Below are 21,102 nucleotides of genomic sequence, written 5' to 3'. Positions count from 1 at the left end.
CTACCCTAAATGAGAATCTTCAACAGTAAGTGGCGGTTCAGAGTTAAGTTGCCTTGGTGATGATCTGTAACAAATGGAAACTGGAGTACAAACTAAGGATGTGTCATTTAATAAAACTGCAGCAGCTGTAGCCGCTTCTAAGTTTTCTGGATGAAGTTGTGGCATTGGTAAATCAACATCCTCCATTTTAAACTGTTGCGAGTTGTTATTATCAGTAATGAGGCTGTTATCGTTGTCAACAACACCATCAGGAGAAATTATAAAATGCTTTTTGACGAGATGTTTTCTCAGTTCAATAGGTAGCAAAAAAGTTTCCCCACACTGACCACAAACATGCTTCTTAGCTCCATGCCAATGGTTACGTAGCTTGTGTATGCGCAATGCACCAGCAGAGTAGAAGAATCGTTCACAGAGTTCACACGGGTAAACACGTGCTCGGGTGTGAACAGCATTGACATGATTTTTCAAGTAGCACTTTGTCGAAAGAAATATACCGCAGAACATGCATTGGAATTTTTTACGGCGCGATATTGCAGCTTCTAGATCAGATGATGTAGATATTTTTGCTGATGTAGAGGTTGATGTCGTTGATGATGTCAAAGATGGAGACGTAGTCATTGAAATTGATGTTGAATCATTTGGAAAGGTGCCATTGTTTAATGAATTGGTATGGCTATCATCACTCACCATGCTTTCAATTATTGGTGGGCCATCTAAACTAGGGGGTGTGGAATCAGATTGAAGGTTATCTTGTTGTTGTTGCTGCTGTTGTTGCAAAGACTGTTGCATCTGCTGTTGCTCAATGTACATTAACTGTTGCTGCTGTTGTTGTTGTAAACTGTGAGGAATGTATGCATAAGTGGCTATAGATGAGTTTAAATTGTCTGGACTTTTTGAGGATTGCAGATCCACTGCAGTGACCTGATGACCTGAACTGTTTATGAAGCTGGCCACTACACCTGATTTCAATTTTTGATTAGGATATTTAGGTAGGCTGTGTGCTAATGTTTGTATGTCAGGTAGCTTGATGTGATTCTGAGAGGATGGAGTGGCCAGATTTCGTTCATATATAGATGATGGTGGTGACTCTTTTAATGATAAATTTATTCTGTTTGTGCTTTCATTTTGAATATGTTGGCTGTGTTTTGACTTTCGGCTTTGTTGTTGCTGCTGCTGCTGATTTGTTTGTTGCTGTTGCAACTGTTGATTGGGCAATTTGGCAACCAGATTTTCAAAAGGACGTACAGTAGCTTGGTTTATTCGTATTTCTTCATTAGACTCCTGCACTAACATCTGCACCCCAGTAGAATTTGAGTCTGGCTGTTTGAGATGCAGATGATGATGATACACTGCAGTAGTCAATTGTGCATTACTCCCAAGACCAACTGTGAGCTGCTGGGGTATGATTGCCTGAAGTTGTTGGTTATTATCTTCACGTAAAGCAGCCACTCTTTCAACCTGCATAGCAACAGATGACTGCTGCATGTTTGCATTGACCAGATGAACATCTCCTCCGCTGGACGACAAATACAACTCTGCTGCTAACTGTTGAGGAGTGTGGTGATGGTTGTGATGGTTGACAGTAGCTGGAATTTGCAGATGGGCAAATGGAAATGTTGCTGCTGCCATACTTAATCTTGTTGCTAGCTCGGCAATCCTGGCTGCATCATGCTGGCCCTTGACCGATTCCTCATCTAAAAGACAAGTGAGTACCTTTTGACCATCTGATCTTACATGCAAACTGCCTGTAATTTCCAATTTGGAATCATATTTTATATTAATTTCACATAAGGCTTTAATAGTTTTGACTAGAACGACACTCAATGTCGGGCACAAAAGTTTGGTGCTATCCATGGACTAGATTACAATACCTGATTAATGAATTTAAAAATATAGTAAATACAAGTTAAAAGTAAGTAAAATATAGTATTCTCAATTCAATGCTTTCTTGAATATAACCAGAGACCCGACCTGCACAAATTTTTGCTGCCTTTTATTTATATGCTTTATATCTCAATTCAACTGAATTGTGCATGACCAAAAATCAACCTATGAAATCTAAATTTCACATAACAATAAAATAACTAATTATTTAATGCTACACAAACACTGGTCACACCACTGACCAAACCCCAAAAATGATTTGCTGGTTTTGTTTCAAGAAAAAAAAGCATTTCTTTGCATGGCGGATCTCCGGACTAACTACAAAAAATTTAATAGAAAAAAACCTATAGAAAACTGTACAATTCGTGCCAATGATTAGTATTTGGATTGGTATTAGATAGGTGCTGTTTGTGACTGATGGGTACCTCCAGCCAAGTTTCCTAATATGGCCTAGATACGTTAAACTGCAAAAATATATTGAAAACTGAAATAAAACTCATCATTTCAAAATTCAACTTTCCAAATGCAACTGAATTTCAAATTTCATTGGGTTTATTTTGATTATTTAAAACCTTCTTCAGATTTTGGCAAAATAATTCACACACTAAACTTCCGGCGCAACCAAAGACCTGTTTAACTACAATCGATTTTCATACTCGGATGGATTGACTTTATTCGAAATTTTTACAACATTTTTTCGTTATTCTGGCTATCCTACGCCACTTCTAAAAAATTAATTGAATATTATTTATTCATAGATTTTTGCTACGTTATTATTATTAGTTATTGTATTTAGTTAGTATCAAATAACAATTATTATTTTGGGAACACTTTTTTTATATTTTTATACAATTTTATTTTATTTACCTTATTTTATAATTGATTATATTGTTTGTAATTATTTTTTCCTCTTTTATTGCTTTTAATATTTGTTTTATACTTCGATTTTATCATTACCATTATTTATACTACTATTTATACTAATTTAATATTTTCATTTACTGTCACCAACATATATTTCATATTATTTTATTTTACTCTTACTAAATGTAACTTATACATTTTATATTCATAATTTTATTTCCATCGTTTCATACCAATATTTCTCAAAGTGAGCTATAGCGCCCTCTTTTGTGCGCTGAAGTCTTACTGGGGAACGATGACAGGCTTTGACAAAATTTAAGAACTTTAGAAATTTTATGTTTATGGTATTGATCATTTTTTGCTGGGATTACAAAAACCATATCTTTGAACCAGTAAAAATCTTTTTCTATGCTAACCTGGCGGATACCCATCAACGTTATTGCCAATTTATAAACAGAGCTTAAAATCTTCCAGACGCAAAAAAATGTATTTAGCTACAAAAACAAATCCCTTTGTTTTAACCTGGATTGTGGTAAATTGTTCAACGATTTTCGCCTGCATTTCCATCCTCGTATTTGTGCAAACGTGGGTTTAGTGCTGTGACAACGCTTTTAACAAAAAAGAAATAATTTGAATATTAATACACGTAGAGATTTAAGGCTGTTTTCCCTAAATTTGTGCCTGATACTAACGGTCTTATAAAAAATCATCAAATTCATCCATCACTTTAAATTCCTTTATGTTCAATTGTTTGTTCGTTTCAATTTTGATTTAAAAATATTCTTTCTTTGTAAAACTGTATTTTTTTTCTCAAAATTTATATAATTTTAAAATAAGTGTATGCACGGGGAAACGAGACTAATATATATTACCATTATAACATCAACTTACTAAGAAGCTAACTTTGTTCACATTTCTTTCAAGTGAAAAGACTTAAAGCGGAGGGGTCATTAGAAAAATGTTTTTCCTTAAAGAGTTTCATACCTTGTATGTTGTTTGTTACTTTCGCTGCGTTTGACAGTTTGATTTACAGAATAAAAAAAACGAAATTTTTTAAATTCAATGACGTGAATGACACAATGTGACAAGATTGGTGATTGCGTGTCAATTATGGAAGGAAAATTAATTATAATATTAATATATAATTATTAATTAATGATATATTAATAATAAATATTAATATTATAATAATAATTAGGAAAAAGGATGTAGGCAGAAATGTTAAAGTTTAGGCTAAAATAAACAAAATCTCTACATCTGGGGCGTCATTTGGGCAGGGGGGCAGGGGGGCCTCTCTCAAGGAATTAGATTTTTCAAATCCGATTTTTGAAATTTAGCAAAATAAATTTATAACAATATTATACTAAAAAACACCAAAAAACCATATATAATATTTTTAATTATAATTATATATAATATATAATTAACATTATATAATATTGTTCCGTCTTTGTGTCTTTGTTTTCACAGCGACTTTGATTGTAACTTAATTAGAATTAAAGTTAATCATGTGTTTCTTTGTTGGAAGAACATTGGTATTATTTAGTTGAATATTTACTGCTGGTTTACGTTTATCGATGAAAATTGATTCTGCTATCTTTAATTTGAAGTATTCTCTGTTGTAATAAATATAATTAACATTATATGCTTTTGTATTTATTAGTGCAAAATGGCATGTAAGTTTCAACAAAACTAAGAGGACACAATGAAACAGAATTATTGGCTAACAAGGGAAACCTTATAGAATTGTTAAACATATTCACAGTTTTTGCTCTGGAACTTAAAAACAAGCTTCAACGTCGTTACGTTCATTACACTTGTCCTGAATACCAAAATGATATAATTCATTGTCTAGCCCAACAGGTGCGACTCAATATTGTAAAAAAGGTCAGATATTGGTCAATACTTGTTGATAAAACCAAAGACCAAACCGAAAAGGAACAGCTCAGTTGCGTCATAAAATATACTGATAATGGCGTCATCAATGAAAAACCACTTGGAGCGTATCACATGCATCTAACATCGTCTATCATTGATATTACTGATAAATTTAAGCTGAATCGGAACCTCATGATCGCTCAGTGTTAGGATGGAGCCTCAATTATGAGTGGTGCACACTCCGGTTTCTAAGCCAGAATCAAGGAAAAGCCCCACAAGCAATTTACTTTCACTCCGGTTTCTAAGCCAGAATCAAGGAAAAGCCCCACAAGCAATTTACTTTCACTGTCAAGCACATCGTCTGAATTTGGTTCTAATACAGACTGTTAGAAGCATCAGTGATGTTAATGCATTTTTTAACAGTCCAACAGCTGTATGTCTTTCTGTCTCAAAGCAATATTCGTCATGAATTGTTCGTGCAGATGCAAAAAAATCAAAACGTACAAATTCTCTAGCTTGAGCGTCCAGTTGATACTCGTTGGTCTTAATGGTATTGATCAGTTAACAAAATTAAAGTACGATTAGATAAAACTATTTCAAACTTTCCAATTAATTGAAAACCAGGACTATTGTGTATAGCTGCTGCAAAAGCTAGAGGTTTGCTTGTAAATATTAAACTTTGGAACTTTTGCGCTATTTTGATGAGTATGGATGCAGTTCTGTCAACTGTCTACGGTCTTTTTCGTAGCAAGGCGATATCAGCGAGATAATGGTTGAAATTCATCTGTCTCTAGATCAGCAAAAATAGAGATTTCTGGGTTGGCGCATGATTTTATGGTTTCGAAAATTACTGTTAGAATTTCTTATTGTGTACTCATTAACGCCGATATTGAGCTGCGGTTGGAGAGTACATGTTTGTTAGTTCGTTGATTGTTACATAGTGAACACTGGGCAGTAGAAGACTTTTCCCATCTGGATAGATTTGCACTTGTTGGCATTGTTATATCAAACCATTTTTGACAAATCTGAACAGAACCTCTGGAAGGCTGGCAATGTATCGCAACCAGTGATCAATCCAAGCTGCAGAAATATGACTACAAATTGCCTTGATTATTGTACCCTGACAACTATCTGAAAATATTTATTATAATAACCAATTCATTAAATGTAAATCAAACGGTAGACGTATCTGGAGTTTACTGAAATCTTGTCTAGGACTTAAATATCCACCACCATTAAATATCATGATTAATAATAATTTTATCATGAACGATGCTTTACTGTGTAATTTATTTAATAAAAATTTTTTGTCAACGAATAATGTTAATAATTCTACTCATTTTTTTGTTATTGATTCCGGTTTTAAAAAGTATGTTCATGGGGTTTTGGATACACTTGTTCTGTTTGAATGCCTTCCGTTTGAAACCATTGATGTCGTTAAAATTTTAAAAATTCTATTAGTTGTGGTGATGATCTCATATCTAATTTTGTATTAAAAAATATTATTCATAGCGTTGTTCATCTTACCGTTGTTCATATAATCAATCTATCTTTTAAAAATGGTCTTTTTCCTGAATGTTTAAAAATTTCCAAACTTTTGCCTTTATTTAAATCTGGTGATCGTCATTCTATTAATAATTATCGTCCAGTTTCTATTCTTTCAAGTTTGTCCAAGTTAATTGAAAAAATTGTTTTAAACCGTCTTAATAGATTTTTTAATTCTTATAATGTTATTTGCACTAATCAATATGGTTTTCGTGAAAAATTGTCTTCTGAATTTGCTGTTGCAGATGTAATAAATTATATTTCTCTTGCACTAGAATCTAAAAAATACTCTATAGGCGTTTTCATTGATCTTTGTAAGGCCTTTGATTCTTTAAATCATAATATTTTAATGTCTAAATTATATTTTTATGGATTTTGTGGTTTATCTTATAAACGGTTTTCTTCATATGTGTCTGATCGTTTTCAGTATGTTTCTATAAATAACTCTAAGTCTTTCTTTCTCCAATTTCTTCTGGGGTTCCGCAGGGTTCTATTCTAGGACCTCTACTTTTTAATATATATATTAATGATTTCATAAATTCTTTAACTATTCTTAGATTTTTTCTATTTGCCGACGACACTATTCTTCTTTATTCTCATTCTGATATCAATACTCTGGTGTCCATTATTAACGATGAGTTAAAGTTTATTTATGAATGGGTAGTTGCAAATAATTTGCGTATCAATTTAGACAAAACTTGTTTTGTCTTGTTTGGACCAAAGATAAGAACTGACATTGTTTTTCCAATTATAATTTTAAATAATTGGTCAGTTAAAAGAGTTCATTCTGTTAAGTTTTTGGGTATTAATATTTTATCCAACTTATCTTGGTTATCTCACATAAAGCTTGTTTCATGTAAACTATCAAAAATTTTAGGTTTAATTCATCGCTTAAGGTTTAAATTTCCGAGGTTCACTATGTTAACTCTATATAACTCTCTCATTTTACCTTATTTAACTTACTGCATTTCTATTTGAGGTTCAGCTCCTAAATGTAATCTTCATTTATTGGCATTAGCTCAAAACTTTTTCATTCGTATTTACTTTAATTTACGTAAAATTGAATCATATTACTTCATATTTTCATCTAGCTAATATTCATAGTATGGCCGTCTTCTACTTCTTTTCTTTAAAATATATAAATTAAATTTCTGTCAATCGCTCTATAATGAACTTGCTGCTTTTAAGAATACAAGACGTGAAATCTTACGTTTTAATCCTCATTTCTACTTCTTTAAGTCTAGAACTAATTTTTTCCTTAACTCCGCATTATCTTCATCAACGCGTCTTTGGGATTCCTTACTGGATAATGCTAAGGCATTTCCTTCGTTGGGTCTTTTTGAAGCATCAATTTTAAAACTCACATTGTCTAACCATTTTACGACATGCTAATTTCAATTTTTGTCCATTAAATTATTCTTTGTTGAATATTTCCATTTAATTTTGAATTTTCCTTTTGATTTCTATGCACAGTTTTTAGTTAAGGTGGTCTACACATACATATGTATCTTGATCTCCGGTGCTTTTGCCGAATAAAATTCTGTTCAAATTCAAATATATATATACACACACACACACACACACACACATATATATATATATATATATATATATGTATACATATATATATATTATTAGTAAACCATTACCCGCGTTAGGCCAGACGTACGTTTCGTCTCTCACGAGACTCGTCAGTAGCCTGCCGAATAAGGTTTAAGATAACACAACTCAATTATTGTAACCAAGAAACTCAAATTGAGGTGTCGCGACCAATAGGTAAGAACAACATCGCGTTGTTACGAGGTTTATGAACCCATTCGGTCGCAAAAAATATATATATTTATTTATTATACAGTTGTGTCATAGTGCGGCTTACAACGTTGTTTCGGCGTGAGCGCCAACTTATATATATATATATATATATATATATATATATTCTCCTTTATTATCGTTTGTAATGTTATAATGCTATGTTTAATTTATATTATTTTGATAGCACTTTTGAAGTCGTTTGAATTGGCGCTGATATGCTTAATCATTTATATATATATATATATATATACATATATATATATAAAATGACAAGTCATCACTATTAAACACACGGATGTACAACAATGTAGTACGCAGCAGAGGCCTAAGGTATTCTTTTGTAAGAATGGTGAGTGCATGCAAGTATGGCGTGCATATCGTTCAATAGATTTATTTAAATGGAACATGACTTTTTGTGAATACTTTTGGTTTAGAATGTCTATAGAGTTGTTAGATGGGTGGGTATTTGAAGAGATCATAATTATATTATTTATAATAAATAATAATGTATTGAAATTGAACTATACTTCTTAACCATTGATTTTGCTGCTTAAGTTGAGCTCTACTCCCAAGCCTATTGCTTTAATATTCGAAAATAACAGAGGAACGTTGTCCAACTCAAACATAAATTAATTCATACTGTGCTGCATATAAATATTATATAAATGTTATAGTTTTAGAAGAATTTTCACTAAGGTTTTATTAACTAAATAAATTCGTATTCTAACCAAAAGACATCAGATTTATTGTAGGTTTAGATTTCAAAACATTAATTTTAATTTAAATCGTAAATATATTGACAACCGGTAATCGCGAATTATAATTTCTGTTGTTTTCGAAGGATTCGTACATTTCACAAATGCGCGCGTTTTTTTAAATTGTATACAAAAATTATATTGATATTTATGTGGTACGCTCGGGAATCATATTCAAATGTTCATATTCATATTCATTATATATATATATATAATGATTATATATATATATAATGATTATATATATATATATATATATATATATATATATATATATATATATTATGCAAACATCGTTGAAAATAGAAGCCCATTTTGCATTAATAACTTTCTTTAGCAACAACTCAACACTTCTGAACTTTTCAAATTGATATTCAGAAGTTCAGTTCAGAAGTGTTGAGTTGTTACTAAAGAAAGTTATTAACGCATAATGGGCTTCTATTTTCAACGATGTTTGCATAAAAGAAAACCTCGTCCCTCAATACATATATATATATATATATATATATATATATATATATATATATATATATATAATGATTTATTTAATTATGTTGTGTTCTATGTTTTTGGTAAATTATTAATTAAAAAATTAGATTTTGTGTTTAACTGGCCTCCTTCGACTAATTTAGTTTTCAATCATGCTGCTGAAATTTGATTTTTTATACATCTAAAAATGAGCCTGCTACGAAGGATAAATGAAGCATTCAACGATGACAGTCAGGTCAGGTGAGCGGGGGACAGTATAGTTCGAAAATAAACCTCTGCGCGTTATTAAGACGTATATATATATATATATGCTAGTGAGAATATATATATATATATATATATATATATATATATATATACTAGTGAGAATATTATTATACGTTGTTTGCATTGAGCTGCAAATTTCACCTGAACAAATTATTTATATGATTTAACACAATAATAAAATCAAATTAATTAATATTATTAAATTTCAAATTATCTTAAAATAACAACATTTTAACAATTATATTTTTTAGCTATGCCATGCGAGCGTATTATAACTTTATATGCCGTTGTATTCTGCGATGTTAACTGACTGCAACGTTGTCTGAGAATAATGCAAGTTATATTAATGTTTATTATTATATCTATTGTTATGTTGAGAACTATAATGTATAATCTAACTAAAAAAATGCAATTTACATTAGATTAAAATAGTAAAAAATAAAATAAACGTGATAATAATTTTAATTGAGAGAATAATATTAATTATCAACAATAACGTTAATAATAATATAATATCAACAACGACAATAATAATAATAATAACATGAGTGGAAATACACAGCATCGTAGGAGGGCTACTATACCTCTGAGTAACAAAAGGTGAGGTTAATGATGATGATAGTGGTGGAGATGATGATGGCGGTGATGATGATGGTATCGGGGTGATAGTAATGATGATAAGGATTCTAACTACAATGAAATCAACGGAAAGGACCCGAGGGAAAAGATGATGTGGAATTCAACGAAGACAAGGATAGTGACAATAATGACCACAACGTCGACATGAGAATGGAGTGGTCTAGTGATGATGATGACGATGATGACGATGATGTCGATGACAATAAAGATGATGATGATGAGGAGGATGACGTTGATGATGAAGATAATAAAGAAAATGCTGATGATAATAATAATATAATAATGTATAAAGAAGAAACATTTACCATCCACTGTAAACATGCAATTTCAACAACTATCTTGAGAATAAAAATACTGATGAAACCGAACTTAAGCGCTACTGATTACAGCCAGAATCCAACTTCCGCCTCATCTTGAAAGTTATAGAACCTGTTATGTTTGGCAAACTTTTAAATCATTTGAATAAAAAAAAATTTAATTTTGGCTTTTCAATTTAGAAATAAGCGTCATCATTCAACCGAAACGGCATTAAAGGTTAAAGATCAATGACACTCTCCCTAGGTTCAGAAGAATTAACAACACTTAAACAGCATATATGTATACGTGCTAATGCATGTTATATGAGGGGATCTTTTTGTCATAGTCGCGACCGGGCACTACACACACTGTGAAACGGCACCAGGCGACCTAACCACTAGGCCATCACATCGCCCATTGTCATACGTCTTGTCCGAATTGTATGCTGCTGTAGACAAACAAATTTTCGTTTTTTTTCTATTTTAGACGTGAGTGAAGTATTTGATTGCATCGACTGTTAGATTCTTGAGTAGATTAGTGTATAACTTTGGCCTTACAGAAACAGTCATCACATGGTTTAAATATTACTTATTAGAAAGTACTGAGCAAGTTCTTTTCAAACACACTTGGCCTAATGTAAAAAACAATGTCCTCTGCTGTAGCACAAGGTTTCGTTCATGGACCCATCTTGTTTTTCCTCTACGCTGCTGACGAATTTAGAGTGATTGATCCATTCGGCTTTTTATGCCTCTCTTATGCAGATGACATACAGATAATAGTCAGCAGTCAACCTGAAGTGTTTCAATTCACGGTTAAAGAACTTACAAGTTGTTTGGCGCGGGTTGTTGCATGGATGTCAAAAATTGTTTTATACTAGATCGGAACAAATGACAGTTTTCACCTGTAGCTGTAGGAGCCTGGCAACAATTATTATCGACTCCATCTTATTTGGGGGAAAATGAAATTCAGTTTTCTAAATAAGTTACTACTTTAAAATGTATTTGTAACTTAAGGTTAACATTTAATGACTATGAAAATGTTTTCTGAATCATGTACACTCCAACTTCAGCAAAAAAATTAAATTTGGAAGTCTTTTTTCCAATCAGCTATGCAACCACTAATAAAAGCATTCATTCACTCACGGTTGAATTACTATGCAAGCTTGTTCCACCAGAAAATCCATTGCTACTCTTCAGTCGATTCCAAATAGAGTCATTTTGGTGGTAGAAAGTTTGAGCATGTCTCAGTCATATTAGAAAATTTTCATCGGCTAAATTAAAAAGAGAGTCAATTATGAGTCACAGTGTATTCTATTTATGCGCTTTATAAATTTTTAATGATAATAATAACAATAATAACAACGTAAATGATGACGTAATAGATTATGGTGCTAGTTGTGACGGGACTAATCCAAATGGTAATGATGAAACCGATGATGATGTTGATAACGACGATGATGATGGTGATGGGGAGGTTGGTGGCATGAAGAGTTGCTACTTGTTACAAAGTGTTGACACAATGGCATTGAAAAGTGGCTACTCTCACAAAGCTAATACTCAAAACTTATTCTGCCAAACATACGCAAATAACGCAAAAAGATATAAACGATTATTGAGTTAACATTCATCAAAACTTATCGAAACTTACATACTTTTATAACGTCTAACATTTGAGTTATATTTTGTAATTGAAACACAATGTTTGATTGTTTTGTCAATCAACTAACACTTCAAAAAACCAAATCAATCAATCAATCAATCAATCAACCAACCAACCAATCAATCACAACAAAGCTTGCATCATCATCATCATCGCCATCAAACATATTTTATCACGGGTACATTCATATACACACTTGCAAAGGCATCTTATTAAATGTGTTTTTCGTAACCATTGAAATCATCAGGCAGCAATGCAGAGAACCGTCTCCAGAGAGTATGAATTGTAATTAGGCAATTTACTCTGCTAACACTCGACTATGCGTTTGTATTTGTACATAATAGCAGCAGCAACAATAATAATAATAATAATAATAATAATAATAATAATTATTATTATTATTATTATTATTGTCCTCGTATATAGGGTGGTGGGGTGGTAGTGTGGGTTGGTACGCGTATTGAGATGACGGTAGCAGCAGTAAATATAACAATGAAGTGGTCGCAGGGATGATGGCAGTAACAGTAATAGTTGTATTAATGCAACATTAGCAGTTGTAACAACACAATAGCTGTGGGTTGTCCATTTTGTGGAACAATATTTAAAATTAAACAAACTTTTGTTATCAATAGCAATAAAAGTGTTAGTGTTGAAACAGTTTTGAGTAATGAATGTGTTAAAGTTGAGTGTGTTGTTTCCTGTGCTGAGTCCAACGGGGTCTCATTAATTATCATTTAGGTGGAAAACAACCAATGCATTTGCAGAACTGCTGACGATCGTTGTTGGCGTTAGTTGCAACAGTCTTTCCATCACCAACAGCGTTCAATGTATCATTTTAGTACTCATCAGTCGTCATGTTGAGGCTGGCATTTGTGGCGAGCGGAGAAATGAGGCTAGCCCAACATTATTGTAAATATTAAAAGCACTCGCAGCAGCAGTGGCAGCAGAGATAGAAGTAGCTGTCTTAATATTTTTATTGTTTTGTTCGTATTGATAGAAGCAGGAGCAGCGGGAGAATGTGACGTCGTCTGCAGCGGTGGCACAACAATATCAAAATAATACTGTAGTTAGTAGCAGTAGTGATGCCACCATTAGAATTATTATTAGTAGGAAGTCGTTGTTGGAGTGGTGAGGGTGTCGGTGGTAGAAATGTTGTCATCACAAGTTGTTTCGGGAGTAGTCGCTTTTTATGAGAAGTATCAGTGAGAGCAGTGGAAGGATGGGAAGAAGCGTTGCTAAGTGAAGAGAGCACGTGAGATATCGTTAGAAACAATTCAATTTTTTGCTCGCATCATCATCTATGCCATCAACTCATCATCATCATCATCACCGTCGTTGTCATCATCATCATCACCGTCGTTGTTGTCATCATCATCATCATCACCGTCGTTGTCATCATCATCATCACCGTCGTTGTTGTCATCATCATCATTATCCTCATTGTTGTTATTTTTCATATTGTCATCATCTTCATCGTCATCATCATTTGTGCCGTTATTAGTATACCATTTAATTTATTTTGTTGGCGTATGAATTTCTACTTATAGTTTATGTGGCATCATCATCTGCCCATCCTCTCTGCGTTGCAACCATGCTATTATTTGCATTGTTAATACCTATACTGTCTTTATTAAATCATCATCAACATCACTGAATCATCATCATCACTACTGAATTGTCATCATCACCACTGGATCGTCATCATCACCACTGAATTGTCATCATCACCACTGAATCGTCATCATCATCACTTCATCATTCCTTACGCTCCAGGTAACATCTCATAAGTACAAGAAAAAAAACTTGTCAATTTGTGAAATCTATTAGTTAATGTACTTTCTTAAGTGTTAAAATTCTATTTGGAATGATTGAATGATTTTTTTCATTTTTTATTCACTCACACCACACACACACCACACACACACACCACACACACACAAACACACAAACAAACTGACAGTTTGGACATCATGAACCTGCCCCCGCACTGCCTACCCCAGCAGCGCAGGCACAACAGGGAGGCCAGTGAGAACATGCTGAACGAAGAGGACGATGGCGACCTGACGGGCAGGGGTGGCGGGGTGGTGGCAGCCTCTGGCAGCCACCTGAGCCATTCCTCCGCCAGGAGGGAATCCATCTTCTATAAACCATCCGTCAGTGACAGCGATTCCTCGCCGGTCTCTCTCAGTAGAAAAATATCGGGCAACAGTGAAATGTTAGTTGTTGTTGATGATGATGATAGTGATAGTGGTGGTGATGATGATGATGATGGGGGTGAGAGTGGTGATGATGATGCAGGTATTGGTAATGATGGTGGTGGTGACGGTAGTGATGGTGGTGGTGGCAGTAAAAAGAGAGTGATGATAGTAATGATAATTTAAATCTGTAAACGATGATACAAGATCGATGATAGTATCAAAAAAAGTTTACTCTGATGATGTTGAATAATTGAGATGATGATGATGATGAATAATTGAGATGATGATGATGATGATGTTGAATAATTGGGATGATGATGATGATGTTGAATAATTGGGATGATGATGATGATGATGTTGAATAATTGGGATGATGATGATGATGTTGAATAATTGGGATGATGATGTTGAATAATTGGGATGATGATGATGATGATGTTGAATAATTGGGATGATGATGATGATGATGTTGAATAATTGGGATGATGATGATGATGATGATGTTGAATAATTGGGATGATGATGATGATGATGATGATGTTGAATAATTGGGATGATAGCAGGAAAGAATGATGATGATCATTGTGAATTTATTGGTCAAAGAGGACAAATAATTTTGAGTGTAAAGATGAAATGTTTCCATGTTGATGATGATTATGATGACGGTGTTGATGATAATGATACTGATAATGTTAGTGGTGACGTTAATAATGATCTTCCTGATGTGTCTCTTGATGGTAACGATGATGACGATGACAATGTTGATGATGATGTTGATAATGATAGATGATGTTGCCGGCTTTGTTCGGTTAATTGATTCTGTTAAATGCACAAATGTATCGCTGCTGTTCAATCTGCAGCCACTTTGTCGTCACCGTCGTTGTCGTCATCGCTGCAAATAGTATCCTCATCATCAACTTCATCAACTTCGGCGTCGTCGTTATTTAAAATAAAAAACTGGCATTCATTTTTTATGATGAAGTTCTCACTATGTTGTTAGTTTTCAATGCATGTTGATGTTGCTGCTGTTGTTGCTGCTGCTGTTGATGTTGCTGCTGTTGTTGTTGCTGCAGTTGGTGTTGCTGCTGTTATTGTTGATGCTGTTGCTGTTGATGTTGTTTATATTATTGATGTTGTTGATGCTGTGAATGTTGCTGTTGTTTTTGTTGCTGCTGTTGTTGTTGCTGCTGTTTTTGATGTTGTTGTTGATGTTGTTGTTGATGTTGCTGCTGTTGTTATTGATATTTTTTGATGCTATTAATGTTGCTGCTGTTGTTGATAATGTTGTTGATGCTGTTGATGTTATTGATGTTTTTGTTTTTGATGTTGTTGAAGTTGCTGTTATTGTTGATAATGTTTTTAATGTTGTTGATGATGATGCTGTTGTTGTTGTTGTTTTTATATTGCTTTTGAAATAAGTCTTTTTCTAAATAAAGTCGTATTACTTTAAACCGCTATTTAAAATAAAGGACGGTTGCAGGAAGTTTGTTGTTGTTGTTGTGGTTTGTACTGACAATCATGCAATAAAAGGTACACAGTGTATTTGTTGTTGTGAAAATTGCTGATGTTGATGATGTTGTTGTAGATGTTGATGTTGACGATGATGTTGATGATGTTGTTGATAATGTTGACGTTGATGATGTTGTTGATGATGTTGTTGATGATGTTGATGATGTTGTTGTTGTTGATGTTGTTGATGCTGTTGTTGATGTTGTTGATGCTGTTGTAGATGTAATGCTTGTCGAGTGCATGATGATTGATTTTGTATCTAGCTTGCTTTTGCACGTGAGCACAGCAGAAATGTTCCAATTCATTATACCCTCCAGAAAACAAGGAGTTTTCATTAATTTCTGTTTTTTCCAAATTTTATTAACATCTTTTATTTCATGAGCTTAACTTGATGTGTTTTGTTGTATTTTTATTGCTTCATAAAATTTTCTGTCCTAATCGTGTCCATGACGTTAATTCAACATATGTTTGTAAATTTTTTATTTGCTTACCGCAATATCCGTGCATTTAGCATGCTTGCACTGCCATCCTTCCATCCATCCATCCATCCATCCATCCATCCATCCATCCATCTATCAATCCATTCATTCATCCGTACGTCCATCCATACATTCATTCAAATATATACTAATTATTTTATATTCTATGAACAGTAACTCCCATCAGTGCGATGCATCATCAAATCATTCACATTAACGATGCCAATGTTTTTGCATCGAGTCTGATGACTAAAAATTGCTAGCAGTGTGGAGCATTGACAACTCGCCATGATGGTGTTTCCTTCATGCATGTAACATCATGTTGTGCCATCGGTTTAACATTTTTGTTCATTCTCATGATCGTTCGATCCTTCTATATCACTTTTAGTTGTCTTTATTGTAGTTGTTGTTATCTATTCAGAAAACCAACAATATCTTTTTGTTTTTTTTTGCATTCGCTGCTTATTATTCTAACATTTTGTTAATCGGTCGACTCCATTCATCCATCTAATATTGAAAACTCTCGACTTTCAATTAATTCTATCGAATTAACTCCTAGTGAATTTATTTTTGACTATTATTTTAAATTATTTTAATGTAATGAAGCATATTTATTCTTCTACCTTTGCTCATACACCTTTGGGATCAGCCGAGGGCCGCCGCACAAATCCTGAAATGCTGTGCTGTAACATTCTTTCGTTCTGCTTTCATTCGTTGCTTACTGGTTCACTTATTTGCATATTTGTACTTTGTTATTTCAAACTCTTTGTCACTATTAAATTTTTTAAACTACAATTTTTCAGATCTTTTAGTAAACATTTTATTTGTAGCAATCAGTTTTAATTATTTGTTTATCAGTTCGATTTATCGTCACCAATTCGCCGATGACACCATTTTAACCCATCAACTCAAATAATAATCAGTAATATGCTTCCTTCACAACAATCTGCAACTCAGTCCTCACAAGCGAGAACTTATCAAACTAGGCAATTCTCATCAACTGTAGGTTTCCAGAGCCAGTGAGAACATTTCCATCCTTTGAAGTTTTACTTGATTCTTAATTTATCCTTGACAAACACATTATCTCAATTATGCAATAATGCAATCCCACGATCGTGCAATCATACAATCAACAGATAGCAACTAGTTTTATTAGAACATTGGTTCTCAAAATAGTGGTCCACAGACCGGCGCCGGTCCGCGGCGAGGTTTCAAAAATTTCAAAAATTTATGATAAAATTGATAGCTTGGACAGCAAAGCAATTAAGAAAATCATGATTATTACAAGTAGATGAGTTTGAAGGCAGGCAAGCACACGAGGGCATATGCACGATTATAATTAATATTCAATGTGATAACGCGAAAGGACATCCACAATTAACTAACCAGCTTAAATATTCAATCGTGAAATCATTGAGCATCACTCCAGCTTATCTGAACGGTTTGAATTTTATTCTCCTACGGAGGATGATTCACGAATAAGAAAGACATGGATCAGAAATCCTTTTGTTGAACATAAGAGAAATTTGACTATTAAGTTGTAAGATAAAATTTTGGAGCTCGTTCGTTGTCGGTCCACGGTCCAAGGCCTAAAAATGAAGTTTGAAAATACATCATCTCTTCCGTTTTCTGGATCAGCATCAAGTCAGAATACCCAGAGCTCACTGACGAAGCAATAAAACCCTTCTTTCTTTCATTTCTACTTATTTGTGCAAATTTGGATTTTTTATTGGACGAATCCTGACTGAATCATTGCCTTCAAACTCCACCTAATGAAAGCATTTATTCTCATGAAAAACTCTACATACCAAAGCATTTTGAAGGATAACTAATAAGTTCATGCTAAAATTTTTACACTTTTGGCTTTTACTTTACTTAAATAATAAAGTAGAAATAGAGAAGAATTTCAAAATTTATAAAAGAGAGAATTTCAAAATTTAAAAGAAATGCTGCTTTGCACCATCAATCTTAACTAAATCTAAATCTTGCTTGAAAAAATTTTGATGATGACGACGATAAAAGAATTTCGAATTTAATGTAATGTTTTCGTTAAATTAATTTTTATTATAACTTTTTGTTGATATGTAAATAACAGTTTCAAACTAATTTTCAATATAATAATGCAAATGCAAGCGATATTAAACAAAAATTGAGGTATTCAAATTTTTCATAATATTTTATTGTTGTTTTATTTTAAACGATTATAGTGCTTTTATTATTACTTTGTTGTTGTAATTGCTGTCATTATTATAGTTAGAACAACTTATTCAAACATCCGTATTGCAAATATACGTACCTTGCACATATGAATACAAATTTATTTTCATAGATTCACACGTGCAACAATTTGAATGCTTGTGTGTAACATAAAGGGCTGAATGATGGTTTGTTTGTATTGAGATTGTTTGGGTGTGTGTATGTGTGTTTGTTTGTGTGTTTTGAGATTGTCTAAATGTTTGTTTGTTTGTTTGTTTGATGTAAGGTTGTAAGAACATGCTGTCAAAAAAAACCCGCTGAAGTTCTCCAACTGAGGCAACTGTCTCGACTGCAGATTTTTCATTCATATTTTTCATATATTTTTTGTATATATATATATATATATATATATATATATATATATATATATATATATATATATAATTATTTATTTATTTATTTAAATAGGATTAAGACTGTCAGAAAGACAATTATTAATCAAAAATCACAGCATGTTCGGCGTTAGTTAACTTCCAATTTAACTTTTCGTTTTCTAACGGTTGATGGTAAATCATTTTCAAGTTTCTTTAGTAGGAGACTAAAATTTTTGTATATTTTATGCATGATAGAACAAAAAAGCTTTTTTCGGTATTCCTATACCATCTTCGGTGTTCAAATAGATATATTGTGCAAGTGCCCAAATGCTCAAATATATATTATATATACATACTGTGCCTCTACTCTACTGAGCAGATTCTTTGTTTGTTTAAAGTGAATACTTAACTCTCATTTAATTAGTTTTACAACCTTCAATTTCGTTAAATGTAACATTTACGTGTTTTTGTTATCGATGTACAGAGGAATCATCGATAATGAAAACACGTAAAAGTGTTATATTTAACGAAGTTGAAGATTGTAAAGCTAATTAAATGAGTGTTAAGTATTCTTTAAACAAGCAAGGAATCGACAAAGTAGAGTAGAGGCACACACACACATTTATATATATATATATATATATATATATATATATACATATATATATATATATATACATATATATATATACATATAAATATATACATATATATATATTATATACATATAAATATATACATATATATATATATATTATATACATATATATTATATATACATATATATTATATATGCATATATATTATATATACATATATATTATATATACATATATATTATATATACATATATATTATGTATACATATATATTGTATATACATATATATTATATATACATATATATTATATATACTTATATATAATATATACTTTGTCCAGGCATATTATTCCATCTTGTGAGGAGCATGGAAAGTCGGTGTGCTGGGTGTTAAATAAAAGAAAATTGAACTTAGATAATAAATTGCTAAAGGAAAATTTAAATCAAATCAAAATCAAATCAATTTTTGTTCAATCAATCCAAATTAATAAAAATTAGGTAATGATTAGGAGACGTAAGCTAAAAGAAAACAAAATTCTTGTGTCGCAGGCCACCGTTCACAAATTGTTCATTCTAACACGATTTTTTAAGTAAATTTATAATTCATGACAAAATTAACATAATGCACAATTTAAATTTGAAGCAAGATGAAATGTGCAATGATTATACTCTCGCTCTCGTTCAAAGTAAAAAACGTTTGAAATATGCTGTTGAGGCTGCAATAAAAGCGTCTAAAAGGGTAATTTGCTATTAGAAAATGCCTACGAGTAAGATATTTCATCAAAAAAGAATTTTTCATGTTGTTGTTGTTATTATTATTGTTATCGTCATCATCATCATCATGAGAATATTTGCAAAGCGCTTTTTACAAATTTCTTATAAACTGCAGATTGCCTGAAGACCTCCTGATCACTCCGTTTGCTCAGATCCTCCATAATTTGAAGAATGTGAGAAACAATTACGTCACATTGACTGAGTCCTACGTGCCGTCTGCAGAGTTTGTTCAATCTGTTCTGTTAATCTCTCTGTTGTGTTATGATCATTCTATTTTGTTGTTGAAGATAAATGTTAATAGTGATAACGAGAATTAATTTTGGGCTATATCAGTAAATGTTTAATGACAGTAGCAATAATTGTTATGAAGATGGATGAAGTCATCATCATTCATAACAATAACAAAATTGGCAGTTTGTGTTAAAAATAAATGTTACAAAGAGGTTCAAGCCAGGGGCGTCATTTCAGATTTTGGTTGGCGGGGGCGAACTTATGTGGTCTATGACTTAGCATGTAACATATATAAATATATATAAATATATATATAAATATATATATATATATATATATATATATATGTTGGTAATAGACCATAATTTTTACAATATTCTATAAATTCTAAGGAATGTTAGGCGTTAATATGTTTGTAGTTCGTTTTTTCGATTTTTCTCACTAAAGTTTTTTGGTAAACGTTTAGTTTATTAAAATTCAAAATAAACTTATTTTTCGAATTCATGCTGCAATAAGGCCATATTTCGATTCCGAATGAATCATCTTCAGTGCTCCTTGCTGTATATATAGGGAAATATTGTCTTTGTCAAGATGAACTTTGACGTTGTAAAAATTAACTTTGGTGTTGTAAAATTGAACTTTGATGCGAATT

The 21,102-nt window shown here is 32.2% G+C and overlaps 3 protein-coding genes across 3 annotated transcripts in view; 1 reads left to right on the top strand and 2 right to left on the bottom strand.

Moving 5' to 3' along the window:
• On the bottom strand, positions 1-1,854 carry HELRODRAFT_163896 (hypothetical protein; the record flags this gene model as incomplete). Its single annotated transcript, XM_009027634.1, has 1 exon — positions 1-1,854. The coding sequence occupies one exon, from the start codon at positions 1,852-1,854 to the stop codon at positions 1-3; it is 1,854 nt and encodes a 617-aa protein (XP_009025882.1).
• A 13,436-nt stretch (positions 1,855-15,290) lies between these two features.
• Positions 15,291-16,565, bottom strand: HELRODRAFT_163894 (hypothetical protein; the record flags this gene model as incomplete). The annotated part of the gene is made up of 3 exons (XM_009027633.1): positions 15,291-15,556; positions 15,802-16,137; positions 16,454-16,565. The coding sequence occupies 3 exons, from the start codon at positions 16,563-16,565 to the stop codon at positions 15,291-15,293; spliced, it is 714 nt and encodes a 237-aa protein (XP_009025881.1).
• A 3,776-nt stretch (positions 16,566-20,341) lies between these two features.
• The window catches only part of HELRODRAFT_107672 (hypothetical protein), a 48,259-nt gene continuing 47,498 nt past the window's right edge, over positions 20,342-21,102 (top strand). The window contains exon 1 of the mRNA XM_009027632.1: positions 20,342-20,442. The gene's annotated coding sequence lies outside the window, so the exon portion shown is untranslated. The remainder of the gene's footprint in view (positions 20,443-21,102) is intronic.

The sequence above is a fragment of the Helobdella robusta genome, assembly GCF_000326865.2.
Source record: "Helobdella robusta unplaced genomic scaffold HELROscaffold_5, whole genome shotgun sequence".
NCBI classification, from domain to species: domain Eukaryota; kingdom Metazoa; phylum Annelida; class Clitellata; order Rhynchobdellida; family Glossiphoniidae; genus Helobdella; species Helobdella robusta.
This window is presented reverse-complemented; position numbering and strand designations above follow the sequence as displayed.